The sequence below is a fragment of the Trichomonas vaginalis genome, chromosome IV (genome assembly GCF_026262505.1).
Source record: "Trichomonas vaginalis G3 chromosome IV, whole genome shotgun sequence".
Lineage (NCBI taxonomy): Eukaryota > Parabasalia > Trichomonadida > Trichomonadidae > Trichomonas > Trichomonas vaginalis.
Genome location: NC_067206.1, coordinates 22866351 through 22880361, shown reverse-complemented (window position 1 = coordinate 22880361; position 14011 = coordinate 22866351). Strand labels below are relative to the sequence as shown.

At 32.2% G+C, this 14011-nt stretch overlaps 1 protein-coding gene and 2 pseudogenes across 3 annotated transcripts, besides 6 other annotated features; all 3 read left to right on the top strand.

Annotated features, from left to right (window-relative positions):
- Positions 1-714: part of a mobile genetic element that runs on past the window's edge.
- A 2209-nt stretch (positions 715-2923) lies between these two features.
- Positions 2924-2946: a terminal%2Cinverted (terminal inverted repeat of MuDR-6/TvMULE4 transposon ID:TVAGG3_0150440).
- Positions 2924-5788: a mobile genetic element.
- TVAGG3_0150450 lies at positions 3642-5113 on the top strand (annotated as a pseudogene). Its single transcript has one exon. A coding segment is annotated over exon 1 (1472 nt).
- Positions 5766-5788: a terminal%2Cinverted (terminal inverted repeat of MuDR-6/TvMULE4 transposon ID:TVAGG3_0150440).
- A 1993-nt stretch (positions 5789-7781) lies between these two features.
- Positions 7782-7868: a terminal%2Cinverted (terminal inverted repeat of Maverick-3 transposon ID:TVAGG3_0150240).
- Positions 7782-14011: part of a mobile genetic element that runs on past the window's edge.
- On the top strand, positions 8184-9671 carry TVAGG3_0150430 (annotated as a pseudogene). Its single transcript has one exon. A coding segment is annotated over exon 1 (1488 nt).
- TVAGG3_0150420 (protein of unknown function, DUF4106 family) lies at positions 13557-13941 on the top strand (the record flags this gene model as incomplete). The annotated part of the gene is made up of 1 exon (XM_051224624.1): positions 13557-13941. A coding segment is annotated over one exon (385 nt), but the record flags the coding sequence as incomplete, so codon positions are not given.

Below are 14011 nucleotides of genomic sequence, written 5' to 3'. Positions count from 1 at the left end.
ATTGCAAAAGAATTTGAAAATATAGAAGATTTGACAAAAGATCAAATTTTTGACAATTTACAAAAAATAAAGCATCATCAAGTGGAAAAATTTATGATGGAATCAGGTTTATCATCAAAAAGAGATTACAAACCAGCAGATCCACCTACCAAATATCGTGCCATATCAAAGAATTTGATATGGCACTGCGATATTCATTACCTTCACGGTAATGTTTCTTTTCCATTTTTTGCCATATTGGATGATATGACACGTAAAGTTCTCAAAACTAAATTATTGAAAAACAAGTCTTCCAACTCAACAGCGAAGGTTTTAAGAAAACTTTTAGAGGAGTTTATTCCTTACTGCATCTGGACCGATAACGGCGGTGAAAACCGCGGTGAATTCGGCCAGGTTATGCAAGAAAACGGAATAGTTTGGAAGCACACCTTGCCGTATATGCCAAGACAGAGCGGCAAGGTGGAGCGCCTGTGGCCAAGCTTAGAAAAGTTTTTGCCAGACGAGTTGGATGATATTCAACAAATCAAGGACTCAGTTCAGCAGTTCATTGAAAAATACAACAATACACCACATTTATCTCTCGATATTAATCCAAAAACGAATAGTAATTACACTCCTAACGAATTATTCGAAGTTTCAAAATTTTGGTACGAGCCAGAAATGCAAAAATGGGAGTTATATATCAAAGACGAATGGGTCTTAGCAAAATTTGAATAATTACATCATTTTAAATGACTACTAAACAATTTTATTTATGATCAAATTTTATATATTTTTTTGGATCAAATCCATTTTAATAGAATTTATATACTATTCATCTATTAGTAAACACTACCGTATATTATTTTTTAAGCTATCTTATTTTTTGAAATTTTATTCAAATCTTTGGTCGCAAGAAGAATTGCATGATAAATAAAAACATTTAATCAAAGTCAATTTTATTTTTCATATTCAAATGGACTGAGTGTTAACATTTAACATTTTTTGCTAATTGTCGTCAAAAATTAGGCGTAAAGCAAAAATTGATATTTCATATGGTTTTATGATAGATAAGCATTATATTCCCACTCATTATATTCGTAAATTTTGAGGTTTATCCTTCGCTTTTAAGATCATTGAATTTGATTTTTATATAAAATAGTTATATTGTTGCATGCTAAGTTCGGTCAACGATAGAAATTGAGTGGAAATTAATCGTCGAGGAAGTACGATTATGTAAAGTAAAAAAATGTTGTGGGATTTTTAATATTATATATTATTTTATAATAAAATTTTTTTGAGTCATTTGAAGAAGCACATATAATTTTTTGAATTTAAAAATTAAAGTAGTGTCAAACGAATTTATCACTTAATTTAATACTCAGATTTCTTAAAATTAATGAAAAAAGGGTTTTCTGAGAACTTTTGAGAATGGTTTTCAAATTCCATTATTGAAAATATATAGGTATTGTATGAAATTCCAACTCTATATTTATTAAAATTCTAAATTTTTAATAAAATAACTTTTCAGAGGAATATGATTTTGAATGGTTGATTAATAAGTATAAAAATGTCTACGATTTTAAGGAGGGAATTGTTCCTTATGAGGTATACATCATAACTATATACCTCATAAGGAACAATTCCCTTTTGATAGCTGGGAAACTTTCTCTGAATAACTTATCATTTGGAGAAAGTTTCCCAGCTATCTATTAGAAACTAAAGGCTGTGAGGCACTAATATATAATCAGTGCCTCATAGCCTTTAGTTTGTTATTAAAAACGAGAAAACTTGTTCGAAATGATAAACAATTTCGAACAAGTTTTCTCGTTTTAAGGAGGGAATTGTTCCTTATGAGGTATACATCATAACTATATACCTCATAAGGAACAATTCCCTCTTGATATCCTGGATATTTTTGAATATATTTTTTTAATTAAAGTTCTCAAAAGTATTATCAAAAGTGATTTTTTAAAAAAAATATCTCCAATTAGTTAACTAATTAAAAGTATTATATTTTTAAAATTAAATAGTTTTTCAATTTTTTTGAAGGAATTGAGATACTTCCCACGACAATCAAATTGAGAGGTTTACATTATGACTGATCTTAGCATGCAACAATATATTAGAAAATAATATGAGTTTATGTGATATTATTTTTCAGAAGATTTTGTGTTCTTCTTCAAAATTTTATTTTTTATTAAAAAGAATCTTTTTCACTTCACTTTCACCCTCACTTTTTCCGTAATTCAAATTTCAACATTATGTATTTTAATTCCTTATAGTATTTTTAACATAATTAATCAAATAATAATTGGAAGTTCTGAACTCACTTTTTCCGTAATTCAAAATCAAAAATATGAATAATATATCTATTTATTATATACTAATGCTATTTTCAACTAGAAGTGAGGTACGGTAATCTTACGGATTCCCGTAACTCAATTTTACGGAAAAAGTGCAGTAAACTACTCAATTTACGGAAAAAGTGTCGTAAACTATTGATGTGGCGGTAAAATCACGGTAATTCACGGAAAGCTATATGCGAAAATTTGAAATTATACAAAATCGAGCGAAACACTTTTAAATAGGTTGTTCTCGTATTTCAAATACTATTCCCAGATTTATTGTCGTCAGAATATTTCCAAATTTTTGCCGATTTACAAAAAATGATTTACAAAGCATATTTTTTAATCTAAAAAATTCCTAAAAAAAGGAACCGGTGTGCGGAAACCTCGGTAAATTACCGCGGTTCCCGTTGGGACTGCCATAGTATTAACCTTATCATACTCCTTATAATAGAAAAGGTGACCAAACTATTTTTTGAAAGTCCGCCATAACTTTAATGGTACTATTTCAGCGTGTACAATGAATACAAAAATTCTAAGAGTGCCACATAAAATAGTACTTTAGACTTGAGTTAATGCTACCAAGCAAATGTTAAGGGGCGGCGACAAATTTGCCCAGCCAGTAAAGTATTCAATTTTTTTTGCATTTTTTTTAAAGCTTCTTAACTTAAATCATGGAATGTCTCAAAGACAAAAGTAGCATACAGCATGTAAAGCTAAAGAAAGATAATCATAATTAATACCTTAATTTTTAGTATTACGCATTTTTAGGTGCAAAATTTAAAAACATTCTAATACAATAGAGCAGTTTCCAAAAGTAGCATACAGCATGTAAAGCTAAAGAAAGATAATCATAATTAATACCTTAATTTTTAGTATTACGCATTTTTAGGTGCAAAATTTAAAAACATTCTAATACAATAGAGCAGTTTCCAAAAGTAGCATACAGCATGTAAAGCTAAAGAAAGATAATCATAATTAATACCTTTAAAGTTTAAAATCTTGATTTTTTTTAAAATCAAATATTTATAACTTTAATACATACAGCTTAAACCTTATACTTGTTTTCTCTTGTGAGAAAGCAATCTTACAAAGCTAACAATCCTAAAAAATAAAGAATTAAAATTTAATAATTTAATCTAACAAAATTTCTCTCTTTATCCTTTTGCACTCTTTATATGCAACTCAAATCCATCATATAATATTCCTATAATACTCTTGCCTCAAACAATGACGAACAAACTGCTATTCTCATTTAATTACAGACCAAATCTATTCAAATTTCTGAATTTTTAATTTTCATTTCAATTTCAAATGGAATTAGAAGAAGAAACTATCTTTACTGTTATGGATCTTTGTAAATTTGGAGTTAAACAAGAAATACAAGCACAGTATGGATATGGTGAACGTGTCAGGAAAGAAAGATCTCAGATTTCATTCCACTGCAAATATCCAAAATGTCCTGCACATTTTAATGTTGCAATCTTGGATCAAAATAAATACAAACTAATCAAAATAGTTGAAGAACATGATCATTCCGCCCCAAATGACAAAAGTCAATATTCGTCTGTCTTTTATCGCAAATATTTAGAACATTACTTCCAAACAGATGACAATCAAAGAGCGATAGCACAGCTAAATGCATTCAAAGATCTTGAAATTCCTCTTACAGGTCCGTCCATTCCAGAGATGTACGCTCAAAAACCACGTGCAATCAAACGATTTGCAGAGAGAATACATGCTCTTCAAACTAGATATTCTCCTGACGATGTTGTGTCATTGCAAATCTTTGTTCAGACAGTACAAGAAGAATCTCCAGATGATCTCATTGCATTTGAAGTCTCAGACAATAATATGTGTTTCTATTACGCGCCTTTTGAAGGCAAAGCTTATGCGCATAGTATCAAGACATTTCATATAGACAGCACCTATAAATTGTTGCGATCAAACATTCCATTGTATGCATTTACTGGCAAAATCAAAGATTTTCACATTTTCCCTTTTTTATATTTCTTTTGTCAACCAGACACTTATCAAAACATTCAAGTTTGCGTGTGCGCCTATCTCAGATGGGTAACAATTGAGCCAGAATACATTAGCATGGACTGTGCTCCACAGATAGCTCAAGCAATAGAAGAAAGCATTCCACAAGCTCAAATACTTTGGTGCGGAGTACATGTTCTTCGTGCAATTCTTCGCAAATCAAATAAGTTTTCTTCTCAAGAAAAATTTGAACAATTCTATAATTTGATGAAGGATTTAGTCTTCAAATTAGATGCAGAACATGAGGAAGAAGCAAATGCTGCCTATGATCAAGTTCTGGAGTTGCTCGACACAGATCCAACAGCATCTCAATACTTTAACAGACAATGGCGTTACAACATATCAAGATGGATTGCTCGTGACAGGCGTGAAGGCGACGCAACTAACAATATTGCCGAAGCTCATTTTAGAACACTCAAACATGACTATTTTCCTGATCGAAAAAATCTCAGAATTGATGATGTTATTATAGAAATTTATACAAAAGTGATACCATCTTTCGTTATCAAACTCAAAATTGATCAAAATCCAGCAGATGACCGTGTCATTAGGATCATGGAAAAAGCAACTAACGCAGAAATTGATGTAAAAAGACAAAGAAAAATCGAGAGTATTTCAATGCTCAATAGATTGCTCAATGCTGTTAGTGATGACTCAATAGATCCCACTAAAATATATCCTACCTTGAAAGTATTATTACAAAGAACTCATTTTATTTAATTTTGATTTTAATTTTAGATTAAATTATTAAATTTTAATTCTTTATTTTTTAGGATTGTTAGCTTTGTAAGATTGCTTTCTCACAAGAGAAAACAAGTATAAGGTTTAAGCTGTATGTATTAAAGTTATAAATATTTGATTTTAAAAAAAATCAAGATTTTAAACTTTAAAGGTATTAATTATGATTATCTTTCTTTAGCTTTACATGCTGTATGCTACTTTTGTCTTTGAGACATTCCATGATTTAAGTTAAGAAGCTTTAAAAAAATGCAAAAAAAATGTAATAAAATAAAAAAATTTTTAGTATCGATAATCTGAAATCTGTTGTTTACTTAAGCCGCTCGCTTCTCTCGCGGCTTAGTTTCGTAATTTCATACAATCTTTTTTCGAATCTGTTCTTTTCTTAAGCCGCGAGCGAAGCGAGTGGCTTAGTTTCGTAATTTCATACAATTATTTTTCGAATTTGTTCTTTTTGTCAACCGCGAGCGAAGCGAGTGGCTTTTTATTTTTAAAAAATTTTTTCTTTCTTTCTTACTTTTTTTTCCATTACTTACAAATTTGATATTAACTTACCAAATCTCTCTATCATATAATAATAAATTAATCCATTTTTTGTTTCAAATCTGACAGTTTACATTTCTGACATGTAAACTTGTCACTTTTCACTTCACCTCACTGGGCAAGTTTGTGCCCCCCTCTTTCAGCGTGTACAATGAATACAAAAATTCTAAGAGTGCCACATAAAATAGTACTTTAGACTTGAGTTAATGCTACCAAGCAAATGTTAAAAAGATGACTTTAGTGTTTTGATAATCAAAGATTAAAATCATTATTGTCTAAATCAATAATCATAACGACAGAAGTTAATGTTTTTTCATCAGTGCTTTAAATCCATTTTTAAAAGTATACCTCAAAAATCAAAATATCAAAAAAAATGGCCGATAGGTTTGGCTTTAATTTTTGTCTGCTTTTATGATTTGATATGGATGTTATAATTTTAAAAGTTGAGCCAAATTCACCAATAGATTTTTGAGATTTGCAAATACTCAATAATTTTCAGCGTGTTATCTTTTATTAAAAGAACTATTTGGTTTCAGTATCATATAAATTGATATTTACTTTCTATTTGAACCTTCATTTAGCTAATGATTTAGTAATACAGATTTCATCTAATCCTTATAAGAGAATTTTGAATTTGTTATAATAAAAAAACAAACAGATATAGCTTACACTTCTATAATAAAGATACCTTTTATAGAAATCAGTATGAAATGTGTTTTTTGACACGTAAAGCTCTCAATTCATTATAACATGTTTGTCGATTTTTATATATTTTTCGCTTTCATTATCTATGATATTAAAAATTATGTCATCAGAATGTGAAATAATTAAACAAATGCCCTGCGGGAAGTATTTTATACTAGAATTTATAAAAAAATCACTGTACGTTTAGCCTACTGGTTATGTCGTGGGGTTCAAAGGCAATATGTTCAAATCAGTAAGCACCCAGTTTTTTTATTTTTTATTTTTTTATTTTTTTTTAACAAGGTGAATATAACTTTTGATCGAAATCAATGAGTTACATGAATTATCATTTATCTAACTACAATTAAATTGTGAAAATATACTATCCAATATTAGCGTTTAATAAAATCAAAGATTATTGACTTATATTTTGAAAGTAATCTAAGCAGAATTTAGATATCCAAATTCTAAATATCTTCATGCTTAGATGCTAGATAATATATTCTTATTTGAAAAATTTATAATGTTATTATTTTCTTATTTGATATTTACTACAAGCAGAAAAGCATTTATATTGTAAATTAACAGATTATGATAATTATACTCGTTTTTATATGTTCTTAATGAAGAATATCAAACGTATTTCTATGAGTTTTAAAAAATGAAAAGTTTTAATATGGCTAATATATTTATTATCATTAATAGAATAAAAAAGTTTTTTTCGCATATCACTCGATGATTTACCTTCGAGTTTTGATAAATTTCGAAAAAATTTAAGGAATGCTCTTTGAATTTCTTTACCTATAAGCATATTATCTGCCGTATTATTTTTCGCTAATTGTAGAATTTTATTTAATTTTAATAATTAACCTTCTAAGCTTATTGAGAGATCACATTGTATATTTGATACGTAGTACATATGCTAAATCTGTGAATTAGATTGTAAGATATTGAAAAAACGTTCTTAAACATTTTAGATTTTAGGAATTACTGAATTAAACTATATTTCTTATATGATATCTTCATGTTTGGATGCTTTGGGTATAATTTATTGGGCTTTTTCTATCCAAATGTTTGGCAATGGTAACCCAATTTCTAACAAATTTATGATGGAAAAATTTATGACTTTTATGGAGCCGAAAAAAAAGCATAGAATGAATAAGACTATTAAAGATAAGCTGTAATTTGATTGTGAATTTTAAGAAAAGAATTTGGATTAAAATTTGAAATTCTTTTTTTTTGAAAATTAGCCGATGATATGCTTAAGCTAAAAATTACTAGAAGCGGTGTGATATAATTTATATAAAAACAAAATACAGCTTGATTTATATAGTAATTTATGCTTTACATGTATTTTATATAAATTTTTATTGAATTCAAATATTCAATAGTTTTTTTATGCTAGATTAGTTGTATTTATTTAAATATATTATATTGGCAACCTTTAAAAAAAAAAAAAAAAAAAAGGTAGTGGGGCCTCCAGGCACTTCGTGCCCTCTAGCCCTGAAGATGTTTAGTATAATGAAGTTTTTTTTTTCTTGGGATGGCCTTCCAGGCACTTCGTGCCCTCTAGCCCATAAAAAGTTTTTGAGAGTCGTCGCTGTTGACTTTTTTGTAGAGCACTCAAAATAGTATAACTTTGTCCGGACAAGTAAGGGTCTATCGTCGCTACAGGAAAAGTTACGGGCGTTCCAAGGAAGTATACTTTGAGAAGCCTTTCCCCCTTATAGAATGAGATAGGACGGTTATTTTACAAAACTGACAACACGTTGACCGAGTAGTTTTTTGTGCTGAACAAAAAGTGTCATATAAACATCTGTCAAAAACCGCTTTTTAACTTCACTTAAAATGCCACGTAAGCTACGTAAGAATATACGTAAGAGGAAGGGAGCATTGAAACATCCAATAGTAAAACTGACACCACAACAACAGTTGCAACAACAAATTATGAATGACCCCACTATGTTGCAACAAATGTCAAGCAACCCTATGCTTTTAAACCGAGTTATTGGTGCACAGAGTGGAGGTTTAAGAGCGGCACTTTTAGCGAAAATGGCAGGCTATGGTGGAGCTGCAGACGGAACAGCTTATAACCCTCAAAGTCAAATGAATTTGAGTTCACTCAAAATCAAATAACAGATGTCAAAAAAGTCAAACATAGACATACAGAAACAAATAAGTGAAAACGAAGAGAAACTAGAATATGACAGACACACAAAGAAACTCAATGAGTTAAACATAGAGAAAAAGAAGAAAGAAGAACAACTGAAAGAACTAAGTACAGAGGAATATGCGAAAAAAGTGTCAGAAAAAGCAGCAAGTAGCAAAAATGGAACAAGATGTTATAAATTTGAAAAACCATACTACTCAATATAAAGTACTGAAAGATGAAGAAATAAAACAAAAAGCCCTGAAGACATATATGGATAGCGATGAGTATAAAAGAAGTTGAAGCAAATGTAAAGGCAGAAAAACTTTTACAGTTGCAAAACCAAACCGTACAGTATGAAAACTTAGCACAAGAAAGTAAAAATAACGACGCAGCCATGCAAAAGGCAATGAAAAGCGCAGAATATATAAAAGCTAATAATGACTGGTTAGATGCCCAAGCCAACGCTAAGCAGCCCAACTTATAGGGTCAATAAGGACAAAAATACAAGCGGATGAAGACAGTTCAAATGAAGCTTTAATGAATGCTGACTTTAAGAACGCCTTCGAAGCTCTTCATAGTAAGGTGAAACTAGTGAACGACTTCTCATCTGGAAAGAAACTGAAGTCTGAAGGTTTCGACAAAGAGTTAAGAGAAGTAGCACAAAATATGACGAAAATAACAGATGCAGCAACGAGACAGGCAGTTCAAAGTGCCTATGACGCCGTTAGAGCAACTGTTGTGGAAAGTCAAGAAAAAGAGTTACAACAGACCAAAACAGACCTAGTAAATGCTTTCTTAAAAACGAAAAGTCAGGTAGGACATTATGCTGCAGATGGAACATATGTGCCAGCTGGTGGAACTTATATACCAGCTGGTGGAACTTATATACTAGCTAGTGGAACTTATATACACCAAACCCTCCAAGAGAAGCACCTGCACCAGGACTACCTAAAACATTTACATCGTCACATGGACACAGACACAGGCATGCACCAAAACCAACACAACAACCAACACAACAACCAACAGTTCAAAACACTGCACCACAACCAACAGTTCAAAACACTGCACAGCAACCAACAGTTCAAAACACTGCACAACAACCAACAGTTCAAAACCCTGCACAACAACAACCACAAACAGAGCAAGGACATAAAAGAAGTAGAGAACAAGGAAACCAAGAATTCTTAAAAATGCTTAAAGAAGAGTGTGGTTTCCCAGATAGTATTGACTTTAGTGACAGATATAAAGAAGCTATTAGAAAGTTCAAGGAAGGAAATACTGACCCGAACCTATTTAGCTTTATGGCTCAGCACCAAATGGGATATAATTTCAAACCTGGAAAATACAAGCTCGCTAAGGGATATGATTTAATAGCATATCATCCAAATGACATGACTGATTTACTCCGAGATATTGGTGTCAGAGATAAATGATAATTCAACTCTCTTCATGAAACGCGTAAAAAATAGAGACGGAACGAAAGAAGAAAGGCTTATGAATGCGGATGACTTAAATAGGGAACTTGTTGAAAACGGTCTCGGAATATATGAAATGCCAGCAGATGAGGTACAAGAAACTCCACAGGAAGAAGTTCAGATACAACCAGACATGGAAGAAATAGTTCAGCAACAACAGCTAGAAGAGCCTGAAGGAAACAAACAAGTCCCTCCTTTGGAAACTAATTCACAGAACTAGATGAAGATTTGGAACAGCCGAAAAATCTTGACCCTCAACAAGAGTATGCGGAGAATATGGAATCTTTCCAAGAGTCTAAGAAAAATTCGGCTGACATAGTAGAAGAATATCGAAAAATGTTCGCCGACATACAAAAGACTCCAACATCAGATGAAATATTCAGCATAGAATGGAAGAACTGAAAGAAAGTGTACGCAAATACAACAATCCTTTTTACTTACGACCATATAACGTTCAATCTTTGGCTGAACTCGGTGAAAATAAAAGGTTAAATTTCACCAAAACATATAAGAAATGAAACATTGTTTAAAGTTCATTCAGAACCTAACCAATATGGAAACAAACCTACTTTTGTTTCTGCAGACTATGGAACTACAATGAGATGGGGTCATAAAGCTAATCGGATAGGTGGTTCATAAACTTACAACCACAATTCCAAGAAGTTGTAGACGCAATGGAAGTGAATGGTGAACCAGATATAGCTGGTATTTTCAGCGCGGGCTTTAATGCCATTGAAAGATATGAAAGATGCAGATATTTGGACCAGTATGAAATGAACATGGCTGATGGAAATATAACACCTGACGTTCTAGAACATTATCTCAAAGAACTACACAGAACCATAGAGATGGTATATTTGGTGAAGAGTTTAGAAAGAAAGTTAGGGAGAGAGAAGGAAGAGAACCTATTGTACATGACCTTGCAAACGAAAGTTTGCAAAATGTCATAAAAACTTACTTTGCAGACAATGAACTGAGAAGGATGAATATTTAAGAAAACTCAAATGGACAGTACCAAATGAAATGTTAGTATTGAAAAACATGTTCCTTGACAAAATAAAACCAACTACAGAAATAAATGACGCAAGACTGAAACATTGGGTAAAAGCTTTCCCATTCACAAAAGATATTATTGGTAACATGGAAAGAAAACCAGAATGGCTACAAAAACATATATTTGGAAACGAGCTTATTCCATATGGACAAGCTCTGTTTGAAGAGCTTGAACCGGAAACTCAGGAAAGAGTCATGCAAACAATAAGCGAAGACTCAAATACAAACTATGACAAAATCTTTCTAGGATATAGGTTACCTGAGATGGGCGACCAGAGCCCAAAGGCAAAAAGGACACGTGAAATTTACAACATACTAGGTGAACATGAGGCAAAGATGCAAACAACTTGAAGCAGAGGGCAAGTTACCAAAAGCGACACCAAAGAAGAAGAGTAGAACAAAAGTGAAAATAGTGAAGAAGTAACTTCATCTAGTGAAAGTAGTGGCAATGAAGGAAAAAGAAGAGTTAAAAACTCAGTCAGGAAGAAAGTAAAGCTTGGTACGAGTGGGTTCTATTATGATATATAAATCCAACTATTCTATATTTTTACCCATATGAAATGTACGCCGCTCAGAATATAACGCCAACAGTTTTGGATGCCATGAACGGAAATGTTTCCGAATGGTATAACGAATGCGACAATGCCATTAGAAGGTCAGAAATAGTTCCTGGAACTTACGAATATACAACTGCTGTTTCTTACGGAAACGTAGGTGAGTTTGGAGAAGGTTCTTCAACAACAGTAGATATTGCTTGCGACAGGTTTCATATTATTTCTATTGACAAACTCATTCTTATACGTGGAACAAGACATTGAAATAAAACCTTCTGCCAAGTTGTCTGACAAGAAAGGTTGCAATGGAATTTTCTATGTCGGATACCAATATGCTCCAGAAGTTTTCATGGGATATAAGATATATTCTAACTCTGACTTAGTTCAAACAGTAACATGGGCAAACTATGAATGGTTCGCTTTGAGAAACTCAGTACAACCACAAGCTAGAGAACAAACAGACCAGTATGCAAATATTGAGAAAATAAGAAGACTTGACCCTAACGTTCCAGGAGTTTATGTTAACCTTTCTGGTTCAGATGGAACTGCTGCCACTAAAGTAAAACTGAAACTTAGAGTTCCTTTGTCATCTTTCCTCATCTTCAGGTTTTTAAGATACTTGCCAAACTGGCAGGAAAAATTTCTATTGAACTTACTCCAAGCAAAAAATAACTTAGTCATTGCACCAACACAAGACCCATTCACTATTACTGTAGCTGGAACTGGTGGAGCCAAGTTCTGTGACTTTTGCAAAGACAAAGTTGACTTAGACTTTGGTTTCTCAAACTTCAACAATGAAGTAAACTATTATTTCAATGCTGCTGGAACTGCTTGGGACCCAGTTAAGTTCACATGCGAAAAATTTGAATGCAAGAGAATAGAAAGCAGACTTGCAGTCTATATGTTGGACCAGATATTTCAAATGCTTTAGCTGCCAAATATATTGCAGTTCCACTTATGTTCCCTATACACCAAATATCTGTCAAAGACTTTGCAGGTGAAGTTGGAAACCAAAGTGCTGACCCAGGTGCAAGAACAGATATTGCTTTAACAACTGCAATGAAACATGCAGATACTATGTTTGTACTGTTCAGACGAACTATAAATGACTATTCTTGTTTCTACAACCCCGGTATTAATATCATATAAACATAGATGGCAATATTATCCAAGAGAAGAATATTCTACAGTTGAGGATATGAGGTCATACAACTTGACATTAGATGCTATGAACTTTAACAACAATTTCACAACAACCATTAACCCTGAAATGCAAAGTTCTATTATGCCATATGTGAAAGTATGGACTCATACAGGAGGTCAAAAACTCAATATACAAATGGAGACCGTTTCAAACTTTTGGCTTGGCATTCCATTTGCTGACTCAGAAGACTTTATGGGTGGTATTTCAACTGTTGGTACTGTACAAATACAATATACTGGTGACAGAGACGGTCCAGATGAACTGAGAGCAAAGAAGTTTACAAAACCAATAGCACTTTTCACGGAAGATGCTCTTTTGAAGATTCGTTCGATGAAACCTGCTGGGGCTCCTCAGATTGGCATAACGACAGCTTCCATCGAGCAGATTTTGGCAGCAGGTCAGTAAGTTGTTCTTGAACTGACTTCTCTCCGTCAAATATTGACAGTACGCCAGTTTTGACATAATTGTAAGATAAACTTACCTTTAGAAATATCTGTAAGTTTTGAAGTTATATTTTTTGTCTGCTTCAAGAACTTTCACCATTTCAGTTATACCAACTTTCTTTGCTTTATGGAAATATTTTGGTTCAGCAAATATTGCTATTCTATAACATTTACCATTGTTTGTATAAAGAACTATTCTGTCAATGTATTTGTATTGTTTGTGTGTGTAAACTTTGTTCTGCTTCAATTCGAAGAGATACTCGAATACGTCCATCTTTTTATTCTAAGTAAAATGTCATTTCCGAAAAATAGAAGCGTGAGTGTTTCAAAAGGTTTAATGGCGGTGGCAGATGTGAAGTTAAATTCACCAACTCAAACAAACAGTCAAAGTGTTATTGTCAATGTCAAAGACAGAGATGTTGAAGTGGGGAAACCATACGAAGACGAAGATGGTATAACAATTGTTCCTGTAAAAGAACAACCAACATATCCTGAAGTTAGCAGAGACTTAAGTTCTGTTGCAGATATTCGAAATGACTACCAACAACTTAAAGACAAACTTCAAACTCAGGAGAAGATTTGTCAAGCTTTAAGTATAATGTTAAACTTGGTCGAACACAACCCTGTAAAAGTGAACTCATATGTCATTGCACCTCATGAAGTTTTGAAAGAACTATTGAAACTTTTGACAGAGGCAGACGATATAAACATCAAAGAAATAGAACCCGACATTAGTTGCTGTGGTGTTTCATATAATGTCATTGACAAGATATACGTTATGAAAGGAGGTGA